The following is a 27,299-nucleotide window of genomic DNA, read 5'->3' as shown; positions in this document are numbered from 1 at the left end:
TTTTGTATTCAACTCTATGTTGTAGACACTTAAATCCTTAATCAATCATATTAATTGAAATTTTAGATCCTAGAGACATGCTGAAAGAAAGAGAGATGTGGTGAACTTGAATGTCTTGAGAACTATCCTAGAGATAAACTAATTTTTTTTTTGAATTTTTCCTCAAAGTTGCTTTTTAGCTTCCTTGTATGTGTATGTCACAACATTTTCTATTTATCCTCCTTAATCATAATTTTAGTTGGCTGTTATGAACCAAGTCCAGTCCGATGTGGATACCAGGGTCATGAAAGTATTTATTGGTCTGACAAGAGCTATTGGGCCGAGAACAAGTAATAGGAGCAGGTTAATTTGGGATCCGGGTTGAGAAGTGGGCATGGGAATGGTTCCATCAAAAAGGGTAGTGGTATGTTATTTAGGGATTATGTAAATTGTTGAGAAAAATATTTAGTCCTCTCATCCCTTTTCTTTGAGTCTATGCTTCTCATCTCCCTTCTAGTTATTTTCTACATTAGTTTTCTTTGTTAATTCCATTTTCCATTGTAACTTCAAGTTTAGTGACTATAGTATTTGAATGTTTCTATTGTGAAATTGGAGTTGTTACATTGGTGCTTTCATCGATCGTACTCCAATGGCATTGATGGTACTTGATCGATTTAGCGGCGGTAACCCAACTGGGTGGATTGTTAGGGCGGAGCAGTATTTCACATATCTTGGTTTCTCCGAAAAGGAATGGCTACCTATTACTCATTTTTATCTCGATGGTGCTGCTTATGATTGGTTCCAATGGTTGTATCGCAACAACCAATTTTTTGACTGGAAACATTTCACCGACAAATTAGCCTTGCATTTTTCCAATGACTTCAATGAAATCAATGACACTGTCAACGCCCTAGATCTGATGCAGAAGTTAGACGATAACTTCTCATATATACTCTGCAAACTTGACAATGACCAACGTGCATTATCCACTTACTCCCAGTCAGTCATTGTAGATTCGGTGCCTCCAGATGTGGACTAATCTTACGATGATAACGGGGATCTTGCCTTGTCTTTTGATGATTCATCTCCCGTCTTTGAGGATTTAGTGGCCTTTGATACAGACACTGTTGATAAGTGTATTCAACCCTCACTTCAGGTTTGCGTTGTCCAAACACATACGCAGGTTCTTTTATCTGACCTCCTATTTGATTTGAACAATGGGCCGTTAGAGGAGGTGACTGGTGGAACATTAGAGGAGGTCTCAAGAATATCCACCTACAAGGTGTTCGCTGAAATATCTGATAGGGATATTGACATGGAAGTTGTCAATTCAATAAAGAATGATGCAGTCAAACTTGAAACACAGGTGTTCAACGAAAGGTTTCACACAATTTCCACAGTTAGGTGTTATTCCAATAACCTTGTCAAGTTTGATGAAATGTTGTTTGCACTCCTTTGTATGCTCTTAGACTGTAGTTCCAGCGATGGTATATTTGCTTATTTAAGTGAACTCGATCCTACTAAACTTTCATTATCATTGTATCGATTTCCACCTGCTCAATTCAAATTAGAATTTCCCTTTGATCCTGGTTCTGTATGCTTATCACATTTCTTGGCTCCGCAAATTATTATTCTTTCTATTGGGTTATGAAAGTGAATATGACATTATGCGGAAGCTTACAATTGCAAATCATAAGGCGATAAATTAGATTACACATAAAACTATACTAAAAGACATAATATTATTATATGATATGACCAATTTTCCTACATAATTAAAAACTAATATAAAGACATTAAAATTGTAGAGAGAAAATCTCTCCATAAACAAAAGTCTTTAAACGACTACATTGTGGATTCTATTGTGTTCAACTATGAGAATAGGGATCTTCAATTTATAGATCTCCAAACTTTTCTTTTAAGGAAAGAATAAACCAAATATGGAAGAATAATATATTTTCCTTTCGTGAAAAGTAAAAACATTTATGGTAATATTTTGTCTTTTCTTTTAGGAAATAATAAACTTCAAATAAAGTAAGAAAATCATGGCAAAACCTTAACAAATCTCCCCTTTTGACTAGATTTTCTTGACAAAACTTGATCCGCCTTTTTCATATGCTTCATAATCTTGTTCTTCACTAAATCTTCATGTATCACTGTTGCTTACCATGATTTAAAAATTAATATGGCTTGAAAATTGGAGCCCTGCGTTAAAAGTAAGATGCATGAGTTAAAAGTAGAGCTCATGTGTTAAAAGTAAAAATGCATGACTTTAAAGTGGAGCCCGAACATTAAAGTTTGCAGGGGTTGAAAAATGGAGTTCATTCTCTAAAGTAAGCATGAGTTGAAAATTGATTTTCTTTTAAAGGATGGAGCAGCAGGATACTATTGAAAATATATTTGAAAATTTTATCCACATGTAGTAGTACAAAAATCTTCATTATCATCACGTTGATTCAAATTGATTTGAAACCACTTAAGCCAACTTTCAATCTCGTTCCATTGGATCGTTAAACCATGTACTCTGATACCACTTGTTGGGTTATGAAAGTTAATATGACGTTATGCGAATGCTTACAATTGTAAATCAGAAGGTGATAAATTAGATTACACATAAAACTACACTAAAAGACATCATATTATTATATGATATAACCAATTGGCCTACATAATTAAAAACTCATAAAAAGACATTAAAACTGTAGAGAGAAAATCTCCCCATAAACAAAAGTCTCTAAACGACTACATTGTGGATTCTATTATGTTCAACTATGAGAATAGGGATCTTGAATTTATAGATCTCCAAACTTTTCCTCTAAGGATAGAATAAACCAAATATGGAAGAAAAATATATTTTCCTTTCAAGAAAAATAAAAACATTTATGGTAATATTTTGTCTTTTCTTTTAGGAAATAATAAACTTCAAATAAGGTAAGAAAATCAAGGTAAAACCCTAACATTTTCGTGGTTGTGGATAATTTCAAGAAGATCATTAAAATATTTGTCAGTCATTTTGATTCCACGATCAGTGATCAATATACTTTAGATCAATTCCCTTATGATCCCGGTGCGAATGTGTTCATTCTAACCTTTGGTGGAAGCCTTCAAGTTCATCAATTGCACCTTGCGACATTTGTATTCAATCTTTTACTCGTGATGGACACATTTCAGCTTTTTGAGTCAGTTTCTTACATTCGTCCCACTGTCAAACTTGCTAAACCTCTAATTGTTAATGAATCAATTATTTCTATTCGGAATCCAGGAATTAGTTCCAAGTTCTGGGCTATCACAGGTTCTAGAGACCGTGTGGAGGTGCTAAGAGTGTTTAAGGAGTTAACAACAATTGGAGTTGTTTATTTGCAAAGTTATCGAATTGGGAGCAGTTAGGTGGAGTTGAAATGGGTGTTGAAACCTTTAACGCCATGTATTTTGATAGATGTTTATGGGTAACTGAGCATATTGGGGATCATCTTGATTATTCTTGTATGGAGTATAAGTGTGGCATTTTAGTAAAATAATTTCACACTTGCGATGACAAGGTGGAAATCTCCGAATTTATTGTGTCAGCAAAATTTTTGTGCCGGATTTTAAAGTACCAATTGAGGGTTGTACGAAGGCAAAACAAATGGATGTCTTTGAGTTCTCCTTATGTTGTGTGCAATATTCTCACGAAAGTTCTATACAGCCTTTCGCCAAACGATGGTTTTGAATGTTACATGACTCTCCAACTTGTTTCTTATTCCTTACCAGGTTTCGTTCTTTTTGTCACCTTTGCAAATCATCCATTTGATCCTGGTACACGTGATATTCCTCTATCCTATGTTGCCAACGAGAATATGTTTCGAAATAGTAGTTTTGTTTCTACTTATGTTTTAGTAGTTACATTGTGGGGTGAACAAGTTTGTCGTCTTAAGCGGAAACATGTAGGTACTACTGCGTCTGAACAGTTCATAAATTTATTAGAGCTTCTTTTAGCACTCAATCTTGTTAGTTTGGATGCGAGCACTGGTTATAGCGACTGCAAACAACTAGAGATATGTGACACATTGTTTAGAACAAAGTTAAATGCTACTAATGCAAGTGCTTCTACTCGTCGATATTATTATGCACGTCTCTACAAGGTATCTAGCAAGAAAAAATGTTGAAATCTGCCTCATGAGCTGTTAATTGATGTTGAGTTGGCATAATGACATGGTTGCTGATGTGTTTTCTGTTTTCAGAAGATAGATATTTTTTGTTTTAGTCTTTCAGTTGTGAGTTTCCTAGTCTTTAGGCATGTAGAGTTGTTGGTAGACTTAGTGCCTAGTTAATAGGAAGATTCTGTTTTTCAGTTACTGCATTAGTTACTGCAGATTGTTTAGGAGTTCCTTCTATTTAAATATTTCTTCTTTCAGCTTAATGAAATATCTCTTTTTCTTCTTCTGTCGTATGTATTTCTTTAGCTGTTAACACCAACAAATTGGTATCAGAGCCCTCTTCTTAAGGGACTTGTGAGTGCAGTCTGAGTGAACCATCAACAAAGTCCCTACCTGTTACCCTGAAAAGCAATCAGAACACATGGATTCAGAACACTTTTCTGGTTCTTATGCTATTTCTCCACCAGTGATTGATGGAGAGAACTACCAGATATGGGCTATCAAGATGCAAACTCACATGGAGGCATGTGATCTCTGGGAAGCAGTAGAGAAGGATTACGAAATTCCTGTTTTACTAGGCAATCCAACAATGGCTCAGATCAAACTTCACAAGGAAAGGAAACAAGAAAATCCAAAGGCGAAATCTGCTTATATGCTGCACTTTCACCTACAATTTTTTCTAGAATCATGACGTTGGAATCGGCAAAAGCAATCTGGGATTTTCTAAAAGAAGAATACCAAGGAGATGAGCGAATCAAAGGTATGAAAGTTATGAATCTCATTAGAGAATTTGAGATACAAGGAATGAAAGATTCTGAAACTGTCAAAGAATACTCAGATAGGCTTCTTAGCATTGTGATCAAAGTAAGAATGTTGGGCAATAAGCTTCCTGATTGCAGAGTTATTGAGAAACTTCTTGTTACATTACCTGAGAAGTTTGAACCAACCATTGCTTCCTTAGAAAATACTAAGGATCTGTCAAAGATCACTTTGGCAGAATTACTAAATACATTGCAGGCAAAAGAGCAAAGAAGGTTAATGAGACAGGAAGGGTCGGTAGAAGGTGCACTTCAGGCCAAGTTGCAAAACAATCCTGGAAACAAATACAAGAAAATCAAAGGGAAGAAGAATTATGCTGAAAATAATCAGGTTTCCGTTGGTAATGGAAGTAGCCACAATTCAGGCAGCAACAGAGGAGAAAAAATTCCCTTCGTGTCAATATCATGGAAGGAAGGATCATCCTCACTTCAAATGCTGGAGAAATTCGGATATGAGATGCCGAAAATGTCAAAAACTTGGGCATGCTGAGATCATCTGCAAGGAAAAAGAACAGCAGCAACAAGGAGAAGCTCAAATTGCAAATCAACATGAAGAAGAACAACTATTTGTTGCATCATGTTTTGCATCTAGTGTTTCAAGTGAAAGTTGGCTTATTGATAGTGGTTGTACAAACCACATGACTAGTGATGAAAAGCTTTTCAAAAGGCTTGATAGAACAACAACATCAAGAGTCAAGATTGGAGATGGAGAATACCTCCCTGCAAAAGGAAAGGGGACTGTGGCTATTGAGAGTTATACAGGTACAAAACTTATTTCTGAAGTTTTGTTTGTTCCTGAACTTGATCAGAATTTATTAAGTGTTGGACAGCTACTTGAAAATGGGTTCAAATTATTTTTTGAAGAGAAAGCGTGTCTGATCATTGATCCAAGTGGTCAGGAACTATTTAGAATTAAAATGCAGGGTAAAAGCTTTTCTTTGAATCCAATGGAGGAAGAATAAATAGCTTTTCCAAGTCAGTCCAGTGTTGCAGAAACTTGGCACAAACGGTTGGGTCACTTCCACCATAGGGCGCTTTTGTATATGCAGAAAAAAGGGTTGGCAAAAGGTTTACCTACACTTGAAGAGGAACTCCCAAGTTGTGAGGCATGTCAATTTTGGTAAGCAAACAAGATTGCCATTCCCAAAATCAACTTGGAGAGCGACTCAAAAATTGCAGCTGATTCATACAGATCTTGGAGGCCCCCAAAGAACTCCATCATTGAAAGGAAGCAAGTATTACATAATATTTATTGATGATCTAACAAGGATGTGTTGGATATACTCATTAATATTCAAATCGGAGGTTGCTGAAGTGTTTTGGAAATTCAAAGCCTTGGTAGAAAATCAAAGTGGCTGCAAACTACAAGTGCTCAGATCAGATAATGGGACTGAATACACTTCAGATCAGTTCAAAAACTTTTGTGAAGTTGCTGGAATAGAGCATCAACTTACTACTCCATATACTCCCCAGCAAAATGGAGTAAGTGAAAGGAAGAATAGGACCATCATGGAGATGTCAAGGTGTATGTTGCACGAGAAAGAGCTTCCCAAAAAGTTTTAGGGCAGAGGCAGCCAACACTGCTGTATTTTGTTGAATAGGCTGCCTACAAAGGCAGTGAATGGTCAAACACCTTTTGAAGCTTGGCATGGGTACAAACCTTTACTAAAGAATCTCAAGATTTTTCGTTGCTTATGTTTTTCTCACATACCTCAACCGAAAAGGGATAAACTTGACAAGAAGGCAAAACCTGGAATTTTCATTCGCTATAGCCTGCAGTCAAAAGCTTTCAGAATTTTCCAACCACAAACTGGAAAAAATTTGGTAAGCAGAGATGTGGAATTTGTAGAACAAAAGCAATGGGATTGGGATGGAGAAAAGCAAGAAAGAGAAGTTAATGAGTTGCACAATCTTGAGGAACGAGTTGATCATCCTCCCATTCGAGGAACCAGATTACTCTCAGATATCTATCAAAGATGCAATGTAGCCGTATTTGAACCTGGTGAATATGCAGAAGCTGAAAGAGACAAGAAATGGATAGTCGCAATGCAGAAGGAGCTAACCATGATCAAGAAAAATGACACATGGAAGTTGGTAGAAAGACCTCCAGACAGAAAGGTTATTGGTGTTAAATGGGTTTACAGAAATAAGCTAAATGCAGATGGTTCGGTGAACAAACACAAAGCTAGGCTTGTGGCGAAGGGTTATGCTCAGATTTTTGGTGTAAATTTTTCTGAAACATTTGCACCAGTCGCAAGACTTGACACAATCAGGCTTCTTTTGGCAATTGCAGCACAAAAGGGTTGGAAAATCTACCAACTGGATGTTAAATCAGCCTTTCTGAATGGTTTCCTGCAGGAAGAAATCTATGTTGAGCAGCCTGAAGGATTTGTTGCAGAAGGACAGGAAGACAAAGTCTACTTGCTGAAAAAGGCCCTCTATGGATTAAAACAAGCTCCAAGGGCTTGGTACAGTAGAATCAATGATCATCTTTCTGACTTAGGTTTTCAGAAAAGCCCAAGTGAATCAACTCTTTACATAAAGCATATTAACTCTAACATTATTATAATTTCTTTGTATGTTGATGATCTTTTAGTAACAGGGAGTAATGTTGTGCTCATAGAAGAGTTGAAAAAGGAGATGATAAAAGTCTTTGAAATGACGGATCTCGGAGAGATGGCTTTCTTTCTTGGAATGGAGGTTAAACAAATCCAAGATCAAATATTCATTTGTCAGAAGAAGTATGCAAAAGAAATTCTGGGGAAATTTAGAATGGACGATTGCAAAAGTATGAGTACGCCTATGAATCAAAAGGAGAAGCTAATGAAGGACGATGGTGCTGAACGAGTACAAGAAGGAAGCTACAGAAGCTTGATAGGATGTTTGATGTATCTTACAGCAACAAGGCCAGATATATTGTCTGATGTAAATGTACTATCCCGATTCTTGAATTCTCCTAGTGAATTGCATATGCATGCTGCAAAAAGAGTACTCAGATATGTCAAAGGCACAATGGACTATGGAGTCAAATTTAGCAAATGCCAGAATTTTAAACTTCAAGGATTTTCTTACAGTGATTGGGGTGGTTCTGCTGAAGATATGAAAAGTACTTCAGGGTACTGTTTTATTTTTGGCGCTGGATGCTTTTCTTGGTGTTCGAAAAAACAAGAGATTGTTGCTCAATCAACTGCAGAGGCAGAATTCATTGATGCTACAGCTGCGGTCAATCAACCTTTATGGATAAAGAAAATCTTTTGCGATCTTGGATTGGAGATGAAGGAAAGCACTCAGATATTTGTGGACAACCAAGCTGCCATTGCTATTTCTCACAACCCAGTTTTTCATAGAAAGACCAAGCACTTCAATGTGAAGCTATATTTTCTTAGAGAAGTGAAAGAGGATGGTTTAGTGAATCTGGTATATTGTAGAACGGAAGAGCAGTTGGCTGATATTTTTACAAAAGCTCTTTCGGCAAGCAAATTTGAGTTCTTGAGAAAGGAACTTGGAATTTGCAGCTCTTGATGCAAGGAGGAGTGTTGAAATCTACCTCATGAGCTATTAATTGATGTTGAGTTGGCATAATGACAGGCTGCTTATGTGTTTTCTGTTTTCAGAAGATAGATATTTTCTGTTTTAGTCTTTTAGTTGTGAGTCTCCTAGTCTTTAGGCATGTAGAGTTGTTGGTAGACTTAGTGCCTAGTTAATTGGAAGATTCTGTTTTTCAATTACTGCATTATTTACTGCAAATTGTTAGGAGTTCCTTGTATTTAAATATTTCTTCTTTCAGCTTAATGAAATATCTCTTTTTCTTCTTCTGTCGTATGTATTTCTTTAGCTGTTAACACCAACAAAAAAGTTTCTCTCTTGGCGAACATGGCACATATCAGTGGCGTGGTTGCTTCTTTGGTCATTTGCTCTACTTTCAAGTATACAACTTTTGTTACATTTGCTACACAATTTATGGGTGCTAAAGTTTACACTACAATTGTGTTTGGAAAGAGCTTGTTTGCACTTGAGGGCTTTGGTAATGAGAAGACCATATTTTATATTGTTCCAGGTTAGTGGTTGTTGTAGGAAGTATAAAAGATAGCATACTATATTTTGCCAACATTGCACAATTGGTCTTGGCTATAATTGGTAGGGAGTGCACTACTAACATTGTTCTTGACTCGAACGTTAAGGACAAGGTTCTTATTAAGGACTAGAGTATTGTTATGAACCAAGTCCAGCCCAATGTGGATAACAGGGTCACGAAAGTAGTTATTGGGATGACAAGAGTTATTGGGCCGAGAACAAGTAATAGGGCGAGGTTAATTTGGGATCCGGGTTGAGAAGTGGGTGTGGGAACGGTTCATCAAAAAGGGTAGTGGTATGTGATTTAGGGATTATGCAAATTGTTGAGAAAAATGTCTAGTCCTCTCATCCCCTTTCTTTGAGTCTATGTTTCTAATCTCCCTTCTAGTTATCTTCTACAATAGTTTTCTTTGTTAATTTCATTTTCCGTTGTAACTTCAAGTTTAATGACTATAGTATTTGAATGTTTCTAATGTGAAATTGGAGTTGTTACATTGGCATTCTGTTTTACTTCTTTTTAGAGGTCATAGAGAAGTTTTTGTATTCCCTGGAAACTATATTGTTGGTAGCAATAACTAATAGAAGCTTCTTTCCAAAGGCCTTAAATATTCATGAGTGTTCATATTAAGGATATCTTAGTTACTATCTGGTTCTTTGATCCAAATTTCGATTGTTTCGATGGGTCATTATTTGTTTAACTTGGTTGTTTTATATCTTGTGGAGATAAAAATATAAATATTTTTAAGAAGCTTTTAACAAATTATCATTCTTATTTGTTAGTTCTGGTTAGATACAGAACCTTATCGATTGCGAGTAGCAATTCATAATCTTGCTAGTTTGTTAAAAAAAGATTCTTGCCTAAATGAGTTTCCTTGTTGATTGTTTAACCAAATATGTTGAACTTCAAAATATCGTTTAGCATATTAGTTATTTGAGAATCAATTAAAGCTATTGCCAAAACAAGTCAAAAGATTGTCAGCCAAAGACTTTTCCATTTTGAAGTCGTTTCGTTTGTAATACTTCCATTACAGTAATTTGTTTCGTTTGAATTAATTTATTTCAATTTGAAATTACATTTACTATATCTTCATGATGTAATACTTTTAACGGGTTTCTTGCTTTCGGCACCACCAAAATTGGTAACACGTCTCCACCTTATATTTACTTGCTTCAATTAACGTGATATTTATACTATCGTTAGTTGAAGTTGCTCACTTTTAAAATTTAAAAAAAAAAAAAGAATTAGTATATGTTTGGTGAATATTATATTCTTGAACATCTTTTTTGTTTGATCTAAAATATACTTATTAGATAGAAATACATCACATTTACGTCACAAAAATATATTGTATTAGTACATCCTAGCTACTACAGTCATACAATGACAAGTGTAGAAGAGCTCGAGAACCAATGCCTACCTATTAGCAAGTTGAAGAAATATGCAACAAAATGGGTGATTAAAGTCTTAGTCATTCGACGGAGCTTAACAAAAGAGTACAAAAATGCAAACGGTGAAGGTATTCGTTGGCAACTAATATTCGTCGACGAAGAGGTAACTCTATTTTAATTTTTTATTATATTAATTACTTAATATGTTGACTTCTTTTGAGAGTCTAATGATTATGAGTCTTACACAGGGAACAAAAATGCAAACAACTCTTTTCAACAAAGATGTTCATGCGTGGAACAACTCTTTTCAACAAAGATGTTCATGTGTGGAACAACTCTTTTTAACTTAATCAAAGTTACTACATTGTAAATGGAAAGTTAAATGGAGCTAAACAATACTTCTTATCTATGCATAATGACCTCGAAGTAGCATTCATGAACAAAACAGAGGTCGTTGAGGACAAAAGTTAATCTAAGACTCAACAATTTTCAAATGGATTTATTTCCTTTGATGAAGCTGAAAAACTGACTAATGGGAGTTTGTTCGGTAAATTTCACTACATGTTTGTTGTGTATTAGACCCATAAACAAAATCTGTACTTAATAATATATATTTTTTAGATGTGGTTTATATTTTACTCAAAGTAAAATCACTAAATGGAGAAGGACGAAGCATAAGGCGCGAAATAATCGCTACAAACGAAAGGTAACTTTACACTTTCTATGCATCCTTCATATAAATATTTCATGTCATTAAACTTTTATCATAAAGATGTCCTTTTTTTTTACATATATAGGTATGATCGAAAAGTCATGACTTTATGGGGAGATTTTGCTGAAATAGAAGGACAAATGTTACAAACCCTTGAAAGTGATAAACCAGTGCTTGTCTTTTGTGATGTGAAATCCTCCATTTACCAAGGTATAAATCTCCTCAATTTATATATTTGAATCAAGTTTCAAACTATATAAAAATTTCACTGAATTAATTACTCCTGGAAAAATAGGGGATTTTGTCCTTTCCACGACTCCTATTAGTAGTTTGCTAATCAATCCACAATTCGAAAAGGCCAACAATTTCCAACAATGGTAATTAACACATATTTCTTCGCACTTATTCATAACCTACATGCTACGTCTTTGATGTTTTATATTCATAACTTTTAAATTATAGGAATGACAACATGAAGGCACAAAAGATTGACATAAGTCTAATGCCAAGTAGACTAATGCAAACAGCCCGCCAAGTGAAAATTACCAATATTTTAAACGGTTCACTTGCCATTGTGAAGATATTAACCTCTGCAAAACCCAGCGTGTACTCAAATTATATGTTTAAAACATAATTAAGTGATTTTCCTAATTTACGTATAGGACATGTACTATAAGTTCAATGCTACGGTTTTCGGCATTGACAATAACACAGACCCATGGTATCATGCTTGCAAGAAATGCTACAGGCGAGTTACTATTATAAAAAGTAGTGCAACTTGTACCTATTGTGGGACTGAAGATATTGATTATGAGGAGAGGTAAACTACACAAACGAATATGAACAAATATTACTTACTCCACCAAATAAATGAACAGTTATTGGTTAACTATTGAAATGAGTTTAACATATAACTATCAAATAAATGAAGTCATACTGATTAAATCTTCAAATGTGTTTTAGATATCGGTTAAAGATTGATGTCACTGATGAGGATCAATTTCTAAGGATTACATTGTTTGATGTGGCACAATACTATTTGGGATGTGACGTAAAAGACTATGTTCACTCTACATGAGAAGACTATTTAACACAATGTACACTTCTACTACATCAATAATATTGCATGCACTCATGACAAGATTGCTTTACAAATGTCTCTCCAAAGAGAATAAGACAACTTAGCATGGCTCAGACGTACAGCGCACGTGTCCATGACTAGTAGATATTAATGCCACAATTTGTAAGAATTATAAGTTCTATTTAATACAATATTATTCTTCATTATGAAATTAAAGAATTAAAGACCACCTCAATATAGGAGCATTTGCACAAATGACCCAATAAAAGTTGAATCAAAATGGGTGGGCTGAGTTATGACTATCATTTAGTCCATTTTAACCTAATTCATCTTACACCCAACTAAGCTTTAAGCAAAATTGAGCATTGTACCATCTAATGATCCATTCCATTTTGACCCGTCCAATTTCAGCCGAAATAGTCCATTTGTTATACTTATCCCCTACTTGCACGCGCAATTATCAAATCAGTCTAGCGATACTCCTGCCGGGAGGAAGGCAATGTTATAGAAATGTTATGTGAGCAATATTAGTCAAGGAAATAAGTTTAGTTCACATTATAAGCTAAAGTGCTTTTAGTTCTAGACTTTATGCAATTCTTGGTTTACTTAATGTTAGACACCATATTATATTTATTCATGCTCCAATTATCCAGTCCTAAACAAACAAGGGGAGTAAAGTGTGCTATCTTGGTTGAAGGATGAGCTATTGTCTCTCCTTATATGATGAACCTGAACAGTTTTTATATGATGAGGTACCTAGCTTCTATAGTCAGTTTAAGCCAATGTTCATTTTAGTTGCAGCAAAGAAGAAAACTAAAAGGAATTTATAGATGCATCTCAAACGATTTCTAGAGGGTATTCAAACAGGATGCCTCAAGGAAATTAATGCACCCCCCAACACTCGTATATATAAGTTTAGAGATGTAACTAAAGTTTCTGGATCACAACTGAATTGGCTAGGTCAGCTTGTTCTATTGTCTGGTCGAGATCAGAAAGTTCCTTGGGAGGAAAACCCACTGTCTGTAGTTGATAGCTCCTGGATCCACTGGGCCTTGATGCATCAATAAACCCTCGGATATCTCTGATACTGTGTTGGAAGTTGAACCGTGAAACCATCCGTGTGCCATCTGCTAACCTAACTTGAATTGAAGTTGAAGGCTGCGTCTGATCAACAACTAGGCCTACTGATGGGGCTGGATCTGCAGTGAATGATGAGACAACAACAGTTGACTCTACTGCCACAGCATTGCTGGTATTACCCGAAGTTCTTCTCACACCCTGAAATGAAACATGGCGCTTCTCTGGTACCTGCAAATACGACCCCAGAGAAAAAAGGAAAGAGATTTTGTTAAGGGCAGATGTTTCATGAGTAAAACTGAGACCCTTTGCTATTATTTTAAAGAGACATACTGGGCAGTCCTCTTCACTCCTTGTGACATTAAAATGAACATGTGTCTTCCTATCTGCTGGCTCAAGTTCTTTCGGACATTCAGACTTCCGAATACTCTGCATTCATGAACTTTATATCAAGTCCTGAGTAGGATATTTTTCCATTGCTTGTTCAGAATAAACTTTTCATTACATCAAATAAAAGATAAAAAAAAATCAAAGCAAAGGACAACAAAAGAACCAGCAATGTTGCGAAGGAACAACATACTCTAGTAGCCTAAAATATTAACAAAAGGAAGGTGGTGGGGGCGAGCACTTCACTGGTGCTCTGAGTCAATACGCGTATCAGAATGGTAGTCTCGAGCAATTGTGAGTGTGACACCTTGATACACTTGGATTCCACTGTTCTGAAAGGCAGGGGGGTGGACGTCCCAAAATGGACCTTCATTGAGGACAGTACGACCAGCATCATTGGGGGAGAGGTTGAAGTGATAAGTCAGAGCAGGATAGACATGAGCATCTGGAATATCGTGGATGGTGGTGGAGGCATCAAACATGAGGTGTAGATTGGAGCGCATGGTGAGTGACCAACTTGGTTGGCGTTTCCGTGCTGGAAGTTGTTGTGACTACCGGTTTAATTGGTCCAGACAGGACCCTGGAACACATTGGTTCCACCGGTTGCCACGCAGCGGACTGAACCGGTGGCGGAGCCATCTGGTGAGCAATCAGCAAGGGAACAGGAGCCTTTCCAAAATTGGCAGTACTTGGCCATCATAGCAGCTAGTGGACCGAGCCAAGATGAACTATTGTTCATTCTCAAGGCAGAGATCCAGTCATTTTCAACATGATCGACGCTGATATCCAAGGGAGATGGAAGATCATAAAAGGAGAGGTTTGCGGCAGCATTTTGCCAAAGGCGAAGACCGCCGGAATATGTTAATGAAGCTCCTGGAGAAGCGACATTGATCAGTTATTTTCGTCGTGCACACAAGCTTGGCTAAAAAGTGTAGCCATAAATCTTGGGCCATCAACATCATTGCAAATCAAATGTTCAGTGACAGCTGGCCTGGTAGCGATGCTGCAGATGGAATGGAGACGGGAGATGAAGATACTGATGTTAGGAAGGTGCGAAGCAAATCTATTGGCAAAGGAGAATCTATTAGCCTGGGTCCACTCGGGAGTGGCAGGCAGAGAAGGAGAAACATTGCCAAACTGACCAGTGGCACTAGGCCAAAAGCAAGATAAATTCTTGAATGCAGAGACCAGAGGGCCTGGAATCCACAGATTAGTAAAGGGAAACAAAGTTTCAAATTCTCTCAAGAAGATTGAAAGTCTAGAGCCAAAGCGGAAAATTCCTGCAGAATCCATCGCTCTGATCACTTGGATGTAGAGCAAAATGGAGATGTAGATCTGAGAGTAGGGGGGAACCCAGCCCATGCAGTTGTCTGTCCAACGTTTAGTGGACACCATTAAATGATCCATCTGATTGAGGTAATAGAGGACTGAGATAAAGCAAGGGATGAAGGTGGATTCCCCGGGGTAGGTAATCCGTTGGATAGGGAAATTGGAAGCCGAAGCCAAGATAGCAGTCTCGATGTTCGGGTCAGCAAGACCGCGGAAAGGAGGAGCTAGACAACTTCTAGCTTCAAACCGGGGGCAGTGGGCAATAGCAACAACCCTATCTCTTTGAGCTTCTTGATCGCGTTCAGCAACCATGTTTCTCGCAGGATCAGCAACGCCAATAAATCCAAACAAATTCAGTGGAACATTCACATTAAGAGCAGCGTCTTGGAGGGGAAGAGCACCGTCCTGAGCCATTATGGAAACAGAGTGAGTTTTCTTGAAAGAAAAGAATAAAAAAGCCTAGAAAATCAACCAGTGCTTACTGTTGTTTTTCTAGAGTAAAAAATAGGTAGAATACAATGAGAAATGTATGTGCCACTGCGTAAAGCTCAGTTCAGGTGTAGTGGTGGTTCTGTCTTGCAACAAGAATCTGAAATTACATCAGATATTGGTCCACATCCAACAATACGGGGTCATTTTATTGATCCAAGTTCAAAAAAGGATGAATCTCAAATCCTCCTTTTCTGATAGACTGCTTTAAAGTAGCAAGAAAAGAAAAAAGTTTTTTAAGGCTTAAGAAGATCACAATACAATGTTGCTGTATTTCTACAACTTCAACATAGGATGCTTGTTAAAAGATAAGATTCAAGGAAAATCTCGGATTATGACACTGATTACTGATAAAATTTCATCCACTATGTCAAAGAGGAACTACAAGTTCAGATTCAAGGAGAGAAACATTTTTGAAAATGTAAATCTTGTTTTTACGCTTTACAAATTCTTTATTTGTTGCGGGGCAAGGGTGGGAGTGGAAAGTTTACAATTGTACATGGCACAGCATACATCAACATGAAATTAACAAAAAATGGAAGCCTATCGCATGCAAGGACACAATAAATGCTTTAATGCTGTATGCTTTTGGTGAAGCGGCTAAGAGACTCAAATATTATTTATCAGCTCCATCCAATAAGAGGTTACGATCTTTAAGGAATTCAAGACTTCAGTTAGGCCCAGATTATCTTCTCTAATAAATTGACAATAATAGGATGACAAGGCTGGGACCTATCTTTCAGAAGGCTATTGAATGACTGGGAAGTAGATAGAGTGGCTTCTTTCCTGGGAAAATTGGGGGGAACCAATCTAGTAACAAATGCACCAGATAGAGTTATTTGGAAGCACAACAAGGATGGCAAATTCACAGTAAACAGTGCTTACAAGAAAGGCATACAAGTTGGGGTTAGAGGCTACCATCATCACTGGAAGAGTATTTGGAGAGGATTGACCCCCACCAAAGTGAAATGCTTCACCTGGTCAGTCATCAAAAGAGCCTGCTTAACTCAAGAAGTGCTGCAGAAGAAAGGAAAGCAACTAGTCCCTAGGTGTTTCCTATGCAATTTGACTGGGGAAACAAACAATCACCTATTTTTACATTGCAAATTCACTGCACAAATCTGGGAGTTGTTTCTCAACATCACATGCTATAGCTAGACTATGCCAGAACACACCTCTGATCTTTTTAAATGTTGGATCAGAAGGTGGGGAAGCTAATACCATCATGCATATGGTGGTCAGTGTGGAAGGAAAGAAATGGGAGATGTTTGAAGATAGATCTAATTCCATTCACAAAGTAAAATGGAATTGTTTGGTATCTTTACTTTTGGTGTAAACAACTCTGCATAGAAGATGTAGATCAAATTATAGAATTAATAGGGAGCTTGTAATTTCACTTAGGGCTATAAATTTTGAAGGTGGCCAGCATGTCCTTAATGCTGAAGAATACAACTTTACCAATGTTCAAAAAAGAAAACAATAATAGGATGATCTTCATCGAGAAGTGTCCATTAGCTTGTTTATCTAACCAACATTTCCCTTCAGATAAAAATTCCAGTAATTGTTACCTTGTAAGTAGGAGTTTGTGTAGAGAGTAAGATGATAACTATATTAACATAAATGTAAATTACTTATTAAAAAATTATAACTGTAAAGCTAAAGACCGATTTGGAGCACTTAAAGAAACAAAAACAGAAATAGATTCATTCAGTTCTTATGCATGCAGACCAAAAGAGAGGCGGTCTCTTAATTCATTTAAATAACAGAACACTTTCCAAAACATACAACAAACCTCTTCATTCATTTCTAGAAAGGTGTAATGCTTGAAAGCAGCTTTCAAGTTACATAGATAAGTACTAAGCATGAACAGTTATATATCTGCTCCAGAGGTTCTTTTTTAAATACTAATCACGAGTGGATTTTACTTATCAAAAAATCATAGAGGATTTAAGGTCTCCCAGTAAAAATTATGTTTCTTGAAAGTGGTGTTTGTGTTTCATAGGTTGAATACTGGTATTAGATAAACTAGTTTAAAATGGATGTTTGAGTAGAATGCTACAAGATCCAGACTGCCCAAAGACATCATTGAGCCCTAGTAGATGAGATGTAAGATCAAACGTTTTTTCACATTAGGAAGATCTTACTAGATGTGCTCTGTTGAATTTAAAAATCAACCCACCCTATCCTCCAACCAGGGTGTTCCTGGGGAACTGAATCACACCAAGTAAAAAAAAACAATATTTTTGGTTTGATTTGATTTTTTCTAAAATGAAAAAAAAAAAATCAAATCAAACCAACAAAATTTGATTTGGTTACTTCCTTTTCGTATAATGTTCTAGCCAAGACATCGTCGAAGCTCAAGGAAAAGCTGCACAAATGGGAAAAGGAACAGGAAGTTTTGGTAAGAGGAGGAACAAGACACACACTGTGTGTTAGATGTGGTCGTCGTAGCTTCCACATCCAGAAGAGTCGTGTTCAGCTTGTGCTTACCCTGCTGCTCATCTCAGAAAATATAACTGGAGCGTCAAGGCTCTTGGAAGAAAGACCACTGGAACTGGTCGCATGTGGTATCTCCGCAATGATCCCCGTAGGTTTAAGACAAACTTCAGAGAAGGAACTGAAGCAGCTCCAAGGAAGAAGGGCACTGCTGCGGCCGCTTAAGTTTCTAAAGAGGCAGTTTGACATTGTTTTATTTTTATTTTGCCTTCCATTTCACCAATGAATCGAAGTTTTGAATATTTGTTTCTGGAATATTACCTCTCATCTGTTAGATTGGAGTTATTGCTGTTTAAGATATATGTCGAATGGATTGGTTTCTGTGTTTGAAAAAAAAATTGATTTGGTTTTGGTTTTAAGAAAAAAATAACCAAAAAACAGAACCAATCGACTATACAAATACCTACTGAAAAATAATAATTACACATATATGTATTTTACTGTACATATTAATCTTTGCACTCTTGGTTTACAGTCTAGTTCTTGCCTTGACAACAATTTACTTCTTTGTCTTTCTATTCTAGTTTGATTTATAGTTCCATTTGATAAGTCCAAAAATTTATTTTATGCTTAATATGTCTTTCATTGAGTCATTAAATTATTCATCACCATTTAATTCAACTATCATCAAGAAAACTTGGTAAATGACAACTTCTCCTAAACAGTAATTGACTTGGCAGCATATGTCACATATTTTTAAAAATTGAAATAACTCAAAAACCCGACAAGGATGGTACCAATGAAAAATTGACTTAAATGGTTTAGTTTGGTTTTAATAATTTAAAAAAGGACTTAATTGGTCTGGTTTTCTTTTAGTGAAAACCAACTTAAACTGAACCATGAACACCCCTACCACCAACAGTGCTCTCTTGAATTTACTGTATTAAAGTTATTGTTTTTTTAATGAAGTTATCGTCATTGTTTTACATCAGTTTCAACTGTAGAATTATATATCAATGTATAAGAAAGTTGAACAGCAAAGGCTTTCATTAATTTATACTCTTAAGCAGGAATAGGTCTGGGAATCAGAGATTTAAAGAAGCACAACAAGAGTCTTTTAATGAAATGGTGGTGGAGATATGCTCAAGAACCAACATGTATCTAGAAAGAGGCAGTGAACGCCAAAATATGGGAGGCAAGACAAATGGAGTACCAAGCAGAACAAAGACCCTTATGGAGTTGGACCTTGGAAGTACATTAACCAGCTAAGGGAGGAGTTCTTCCAAGAGGTGTCCTTCAGGATTGGAGATGGTAACTCAGTTAAATTTTGGAAAGACAAGTGGCTTAACAATCAACCTCTTAATGCCTCCCACCCTGCTATTTACAGAATAGCCCTATCCTCTGACACACTCTTCAGTGGCTCAAAACAGAGAAGGTGGAATATGGGCACCTCGCTTTAGAAGGAATTTTCAAGACTGGGAGCTTAATGAGCTCTTTGATTTTTTCAAAATTCTAGAAGGAGCCTCGATGACCCCTCACTTGCCTGATAGCTTAAAATGGGGCAACTCTGAAAAAGGAATATACACAGTGAAGGATACCATAAGTTGTGCTCTTCAAATGGCATGATAGACCAGTGGCCATGGAAACAGATTTGGAAGACTAGACTACCCCCTAAAATCAAGTGTTTCACCTGGACTACCCTCAAGAATGCTATCCTAACCCTGGACAATCTAAATAGGAGGAAACTTCAGCTAGTAAACAGATGCTTCATGTGCCTCAATAACCTGGAATCAGTGAATCATTTGTCTCTGCACTGTCCAGTGGCAGCAGCTCTTTGGAATATGTTTATTTCAATTGCTGGTATCAACTGGATTCTCCCACAAAGTGTCAAAGAAGTAGTTGGAAGTTGGAGTCTTAGAGAAGTTGATAGCCCCATCAAGAAGACCAGGCAGATGATTCCATCATGTATTTTTTGGGGTATTTGGAAGGAAAGGAATCTCAGATGTTTTGATGGTATCTCAACTCCAATTAGCAGTTTGAAATCTTTTTGCCTTATTAATCTCTTCCATTGGAGCAACTTATCCCCTATAAATGATATATTACCCTTCTTAGATTTCATTAGCTCCCTCAATATGGCTTAGCGACCATTCTTTTGCTTGTGGTTAACTCCCTGATTAAATAGATGTTTTTGTTCTCAGGAGTTAACCATGATTTTGTGTACGTAATTTGCATCTCCTTGATGCCTTTCTAATACAACATCTTACTTCATCACAAAAAAAAACATGCAGTAAATGTGGAACCATGAAAACAAACAAATGCATGTAAATCAAAAGTTAAAATCGTGATGTAAGCTAATATTACCTCTAAGAAAGAGGCATTTTCTGGATCATCAAAACTCCGTGGAGGACCATCATCTACGGTGAACCCATTGCGCCAAAAAGTGATAGCATGGGTAGCATTTTCAGGTGGCTGAGGAACAGAAGGCACAGCCTCCTCTGTAAGTCGTCTTGCAGCTCCAGTAAAGCTTCTTGAGCCTGAAGATGGAAGGTGTTCCGAAGGTCCTTCTACAGCAGCACATTGTCTAGCTTGATTAAATAGTGCATCCACGTCATTCTCCTTTGATGGATCTTGAACAAGCATTCCGCTACACAAAGGACTTTGATCAGCAACATGAAAGTGAATATGCATCTTGTACTTTCAGAAAAACTATATTGTTCAGGGTTTATCAATATAAGAAAATATCTTTAGACTTTCGATACATGTTATAGAACATAGAAATCTAGCTAACAGACTAAGGGTTAAAAGAAAAGAGTAACCAGCAGTTAAATTCAGATCCAACTAACTGTCAGTTACTACTTACTAGCATATTTCAGAAGGCATTGAAAGGATGTCAACATGCTCTTGATAATTTATGGATGAGATAAAAAAAATGAAAATCCTCCAACAAGGGAACTATCAGAAACAATATCTAACACAGCAAAATCCAATTCAGTATATAAATGTTGTTTAACCTTTCTGATATAATCAAAATCAAAGAGATGATAAAATCAAGAAGTGACTTGGACAGGAGAGTGATTTAAAATGACCGGGAACCATGGACAATAAGATTCTCTCAGGGAAATGTAAAAAGCAGAAGCCTGACAGCATAGCCAGGGACAACAGAACAAAATTGCTTGCTCCAAAACTTTTATCCAAGAATGCATTTCCTTGCAAATCAAGTTTGCATGATTAGATATAGATTTGTAATGATCACCGTCGTTTCATTAACTTCTCCAGTCAAATGATCAGATACAAGGAAACATTTTTCAGTTTACTTCCTATCTTCTCTCTTTTTTTTAACTCACAATCATCAATATAGTACCACCAAATAATCCTTTTTAACCTTGATGTAGAAAAAACTTTTGACAAAATAAACCGAGTCATTCCTAATCTCAATTCTCAGAAAGATGGGGTTCGGGGGAAAATGGATAAGATACAGCATGTCCACTGTGAAATATTCCATCCTTTATTTTATTTATTTATTTTTTATTTATTTTGGTAAAGAATATTCCATCCTTTATTAATAGTGGTCCAGTGGGATGCTTTTCTCCCATGAGAGGGATCAGACAAGGGGATCCTCTCTCTCCATTTCTCTTCATCCTTGCTATGGAGGGTCTTAGTTGCATGCTTGAGAAAGCCAAACAGGGACAGTGGCCGGAGGGTTTCAGGGTTGGAACCAACAGTGAGACTTATGTGTCCATCTCACACCTATTATTTGCAGATGACACTTATTTTTTGTGGTGCTGAAAAATCACAAGTTCTCAACCTTAATTTCACCGTCATGATTTTTGAAGCATTGTCTGGCCTTCATATTGACATGTCGAAGAGTGTAATTTACCCTGTAAATGTGGTGCCAAATTTGGAGGAGCTGGCTGATATCTTGGGGTGCAGTATTGGCAATTTCCCAACAATCTATTTGGGACTACATTTGGGGGCTAAACACGAAGCAACGGAAATATAATGGGGTTATTTGAGAAAAGACTGGCTACATGGCAAAAGCAGTACCTTTCTCTAGGAGAAAGATTTGACTCTAATAAACAGTGTTTTGGATAGCATCCCAACATATTTCATGTCTCTCTTCCCAATCCCCGACAAAGTCTTGAAGCATCTAGATAAAATCAGGAGAGACTTTTTATGGGAAGGCATTCAAGGCAACAGTGAATCTCACAAATTACACCTTGTGAAGTGGCCTTTTGTCACTCTTCCCAAACATCTTGGTGGCCTTAGTATCAAAGATCTTGCTATACATAGCAAGTGTATGCTTATGAAGTGGCATTGGAGGTTCATTTAGAAGGATGCTGGTCTGTGGAAAGAGGTAATTGTGGCTAAGCATGGCAGCAACACCCAGCGGTGTACAAAACAATCCACACTCCCTACAGAACTGGATTATGGAAGGCCATTAATACCTTGTGGGATGATTTTTTCAAACAAACTCACTTTGAGGTAAGGAATGGGAACCATATCAGATTCTGGCTAGACAAATGGACAGGAGACTCCACTTTGAAAGAAGCCTTCCCAACTATATTTAACATCGCCATATATCCTAATTATTCTATTGCTCAGTACAGGGATGTCAACTCTTGGAACCTGAACCTAAGAAGAAATTTGCAAGATTGGGAATTGGAAGAGTTATTGAATCAGCTCAAAAGCTTAGAGAACTGCAACATTAACATTCACAGCAGTGATAAGTTAAAAATGGGACTTCAACTGGTAAAGGTTTATACACAGTCAAGGCAGGATATGAACACTTGAGCTCCAAATTCCAATAAGATGATGAATGATCTATGGCCCTGGAAATTAGTCCGGAAGACTAAACTTCCCCCTAAAGTATCGTGCTTTACTTGGACAATGGCTAGTTGTTTGGTTAACCTTTTTAGCTGGGCTAACTTTTCCCTGTAAATAACTTAGATCACTACCTGGATTTTGTCAGCTCCTTAGCTCTATAAGTTTTTTGTTCTTACTGAGCTGACAGATCCCCTTCTGTATCTTTACCACCAAATAAAAGATACAATTAGATGAAGGGGGGACAAACCTAACCGTCCTTCACAAGATGTTAAAGTCAACATGTACAAAAATTTCTAGCATCCTGTACTATGAGCAAAAGAGTAAGCACAACTTGAAAGGTGTAACTGAAACTAGGATGTTCAACGTGGATCAAAGACAATGGAGCTTAGATTCTGAAATAAGCATCAGCCATCTATCAGTATTGAGAAGGCATCTAATTTGCCTTGGTAAGGTCAAGAAGTGTGTACATATGTAAGTCTCCTACAGTTGATGACTCAGGGATGCCACTGTATTAGCTATCTGATGGCCTCCCTAAAGCAATGTTTAATAACTAGGCCATGATTCTCTTCCAGCTGTTGGATTTCAGAACCAATTCCAGCAATCCCCCAGGGTATAGACTTCCCAAGATACAGTTATGAAGGAGTAGGGAGTCAATTTTTCCTATGATTAGTCCATGGCCCCAGTCAATGCACCATTTTCCGACCACATAACAGAGTCTTAATAAATCATTTCTGGCTAGTTTATTATGTTCATTTATTCTCTTTGGGGTCTTAGAATAACTGGCTAGTTTAGGGAAAGAAAATGGAAGTCTGTGATAGGTTTGTCTATAAAGGAGGCCTTTCGGCCTAATCCATCAACAAAAGCAGGAAAACACCACACAACCAAAAAGATCCTCTTTATCTATCTGGAATAGTTAATGGCTTGTGTTTTAAAACAAAAGCATGGTAAAAAGAAGAGCCAAAAGAATAATAAAACAAATAGATCATGTACCGGGAGAACTATGAGTACAATTTAGAATTAACTAGTATGAGAGTAGCAACTATTATTGTGTCCATGAGAGGAAAAAATTGTAATACCCTGAGAAGCAGCCCCTAATCCAGACTAGTAAATATTAGAATGATGACAGAGATGTTTGTGTTAACTCCTGAAGCTACAAATGTAGACCCTTCACCCATCCTACCACAAACCCAATCTCAGGAACTCTGTAATAAACCCCATAATGTGTTAGCCCAGTAACGTCCAAATTATATCAATTTTAACCAATATAAAGTGAATGGTCATCACTTCTAGAAATAAAGCAGATACGACAAAAGCACTATGATGTACACATGTTAGGTTGATATGCATTTGATTGTCCTTGAAGGGGTACCCTAACCAGAGAGTATGATGAATCCATACTGAGCTAGGTTATTGTTCTTAACGTCATTTGCACCAACAAAAAAAATTATGGATGGTGTCCGAACTAGCTTGGGTACACCTGGTTTAATCTACCAAGGCTAGAGCAGATAGACTCAAATTAAGTGACGCTAGTTGTTACTCCCATACCTCAACTACTAAGCAACCCTTGAGGATGCCATCTGCCCCAAGTTTTCCCATTAATATCAATCAATCAGCCATGCTTCATTCCTAACCCAATTGAAGTCAAGGGAATTTTCGCATCTTCACTCATACTTTACCTCCTTTACAAACTCCAAAAAAATAAAATCAGCAAGGGATATGATATCCTCGGGGTTTTCACACATATCCAGATTACCAAGTAGTGTAATAAGGCACATATTTAGTCCGAAATAAAGTCTTATAAGTTATGAGGCTATACGTAACAAAAGGACTTCCCAGGGTCCCCTATCCTAGTAATTATGTCACCCAAGGATGCTTAACTTTGGAGTTGTGATGGAATTCAGTTTTTTAGTGTTGTCATCATCCCATCCCTCACAGGTTATGCTTAGCAAACTCTGATAAGTCTATTTAATTTCATACAAGTCCACTTTTTCACATTTTTTCACTTGTACAAATAAAAGTAGAATGTCAAATTGATGATGAAGTAATCAAGGGCACCTCAAGCACATTAATGGCCTAAGGCCAAAATCGAATGGAGGCCTAAAACTAATTTAAAAAGAATTATGAAGCATATTCTTCTAACTCTTTGAGATGCAATGTTGCTAATAACTTTATTACAACAGATTTCTTTTAATAATTCTTATTCAATTAATCCATTTAATCTTTCTTGACACATAGTACTCCAGATATTTTAATCTTCTTCTAATATATATATTAGTTCTTTCACAAACAATACCCAATATTTTTCTCTAAAAAAAACTAGACCCTATTAAGAACACTTTCCTTTTTTGTAACTCTTTAGAGCCGGTACATGTAAGATAATTACCTTTTTTCTCCGCCAGTGCTAGCTTCTTGCGGCTCATCGGAGTTACTCTCTAACCCTGTGCTAGGTCGACGTCTCAGATTTCTCCTCCCACCACCAACAGCATCAGCAACATCAGCCGCAGCGGCATCATTTCTAGGTCTAGAGGACCTCAAATTATAAGCATTAGAAGAAGGTTTCCGTAATCGTTTCGAGCTGAGAGAAGGAGGAGGAGGAGGAGATGGGGAGCGAGAGCGGGAGGAGGGAGAAGAAGACTCAGAGTGAGAAGGAGAGTAGGACTGTGAGTCGGACGGAGATACTGGATCGGTGGCGACGACGGCGGTGCCGGGGCCGGCGGAGGGAAGTGAAGAGTTTTCGAGGAAGGTGGAAACGGCAGAGTCTAAGTCGAAATTATGACTTTCGAGGAAGAAAAGTGCTTGGGATTTAGAAGAAGAAGTGATTTCACAGAATGTGTTGATAAGAGCTTCATTAGCTTTCTTCTCCATTTTTGCAAATGCTTTGAGTTTCCTCTTCTGTTTTTTATATTTTAAAGAATTTTTGGGGAATGATACACAAAATAACTTTTTGGCCTCTGGGTTTTCTATAGTCAACGCTATGTAATAAGGGTAAATCACATAAATATGCAATAATAAGAAAATATTTACCATCTATGGCAATATGATATTTCTAATTTGATATAGCAATTATTTTGAATTAAAAAATGGTACAGTGAAAGCCTTTCTATCTCGCTTCTTTCCCTCTTTCTCTGCCATTTTTTCTCTTCCTTCTCTTCTTCTTTTTCTTTGAAATTTTCATTTAAAGAAATATCTTCAAATCAGTGTTTGCCCATTTATCGCAATTTCACCCAAAAATACGATAAGAATCATGTGCTCAAGCAGGAATTTCAAACCTCTAAAATCACAGCATCAAGAGTTCACCATTGATGGTCATTATAAAACTTCAAATTTTGAATTCATTATTTAAGTTTTATGAATTTGTGATTAGTTTAGATAGGTTGTTCCTACAAATAATTGAAAATATCGTTTGGAGTTTATTTCTCAATTTTAACAGGGTTTGGTTAAGTTTAGAATTGATTTTAGGAGAAATATTAGATTGAAGCTCGAAAAATATGAAGTTTACGGAACTGTATCTCAATTGTATTAAAGTTGTATTATATATGTTTCATAATTGTATTAAAATTGAATTAAATCATGAATAATACATTTATAATACATATTGCAAATTTCACTTCCTTTTTAGTGATATCAACTAAAATAATTTAGGTAACACAGTTGTAATACATTACAATATAGACACAATACATTTGTAATACATATTGCAAACTACGCTTTTTTTCTTAGTAAATCAAAATAATTTATAAGACACATGTAATACATATTTTATTCATGAATTATACATTTTTAAGACATGCACAATACATTTTTAATACATATTGCAACCGTTACTCATTTTTTTAGTGACACAAATCAAAATAATTTACAAGACACATATAATATAAGTTTAATCCTGAACAATAACATTTTTAATTTGCAAACTTCACTCTCTTTTTATTGATCTGAACAATAACATTTATAATTTGCAAACTTCACTCTCTTCTTATTGATACCAACCAAATGATTTAGGTAACATACTTATAATACATATTACATACATCATTCATGTTCTTAGTGATACAATCAAAATAATTTATAAGACACATATAATACATGTTTTATTCATGAATAATACAAGTTGAATTCAATCTATAGATCATTCTCTTATCTTTCGTTAGTAACGTTTTTCATTAATTCTTAATTTTCTCTTCTAATTCAACTTTAATATTGTGTAATACACTTTTAATGCAAATTTAATTCATTTTGCAGTTTATTGATTGATTTGTTACTATTGAATTACTTGTTTAATTCATTATTGATACAAGTTTAATTCACTCTATAGATCAATGTCTGGTCTTTCATTAGTTACGTTTTTTATTCATGTTTGATTTTCTCTTCTAATTCAACTTTAATATTTGTGTAATACACTTTTAATACAAGTTTAATTCATTTTGTAGTTTATTGGTTGATTTGTTACGATTGGATTACTTGTTTAATTCATTATTGATACAAATTTTATTCAGTTTACTGATCATAGAATGTTCTTTCGTTTGCTACATTTTGTATTCATGTTTAATTCTCTTTTAATTCAACTT

The 27,299-nt window shown here is 36.3% G+C and overlaps 1 protein-coding gene and 1 pseudogene across 3 annotated transcripts; one reads left to right on the top strand and one right to left on the bottom strand.

Annotated features, from left to right (window-relative positions):
• Positions 1-12,995: 12,995 nt before the first annotated feature.
• On the bottom strand, positions 12,996-25,675 carry LOC102588313 (plant UBX domain-containing protein 4-like). 3 transcript variants are annotated; one of them, XM_006342203.2, is made up of 4 exons: positions 25,115-25,675; positions 20,269-20,551; positions 13,600-13,695; positions 12,996-13,497 (listed from the first exon to the last, which is right to left on the bottom strand). In XM_006342203.2, exons 1-4 carry the CDS (start codon positions 25,594-25,596, stop codon positions 13,117-13,119), a joined length of 1,242 nt encoding a protein of 413 aa, XP_006342265.1. In that variant the 5' UTR covers positions 25,597-25,675; the 3' UTR covers positions 12,996-13,116. The 3 variants fall into 3 exon arrangements, with proteins under 3 accessions (XP_006342265.1, XP_006342266.1, XP_006342264.1); XM_006342204.2 differs by having other exon boundaries at positions 12,996-13,467; XM_006342202.2 differs by lacking the exon at positions 12,996-13,497 and adding an exon at positions 13,847-15,387 and having other exon boundaries at positions 13,606-13,695.
• LOC102587987 (60S ribosomal protein L37 pseudogene) lies at positions 17,771-18,288 on the top strand (annotated as a pseudogene).
• Positions 25,676-27,299: the final 1,624 nt, after the last annotated feature.

The sequence above is a fragment of the Solanum tuberosum genome, unplaced genomic scaffold (assembly GCF_000226075.1).
Source record: "Solanum tuberosum cultivar DM 1-3 516 R44 unplaced genomic scaffold, SolTub_3.0 scf00033, whole genome shotgun sequence".
Classification (NCBI taxonomy): domain Eukaryota; kingdom Viridiplantae; phylum Streptophyta; class Magnoliopsida; order Solanales; family Solanaceae; genus Solanum; species Solanum tuberosum.
The sequence above is the reverse complement of the archived record's forward strand: the minus strand, read 5'-3'. Positions and strand labels throughout refer to the sequence as shown.

Excerpts from the sequence above, each read along its gene's own strand:
- LOC102588313 (XM_006342202.2), bottom strand. The coding sequence starts at position 25,596 with ATGGAGAAGAAAGCTAATGAAGCTCTTATCAACACATTCTGTGAAATC. Across the intron at positions 20,552-25,114 it reads AGCACTGGCGGAGAAAAAAG|CGGAATGCTTGTTCAAGATC; the intron begins GTAATTATCTTA and ends TCCTTTGTGTAG. Across the intron at positions 15,388-20,268 it reads AAAATGCCTCTTTCTTAGAG|GACGGTGCTCTTCCCCTCCA; the intron begins GTAATATTAGCT and ends ATAATGGCTCAG.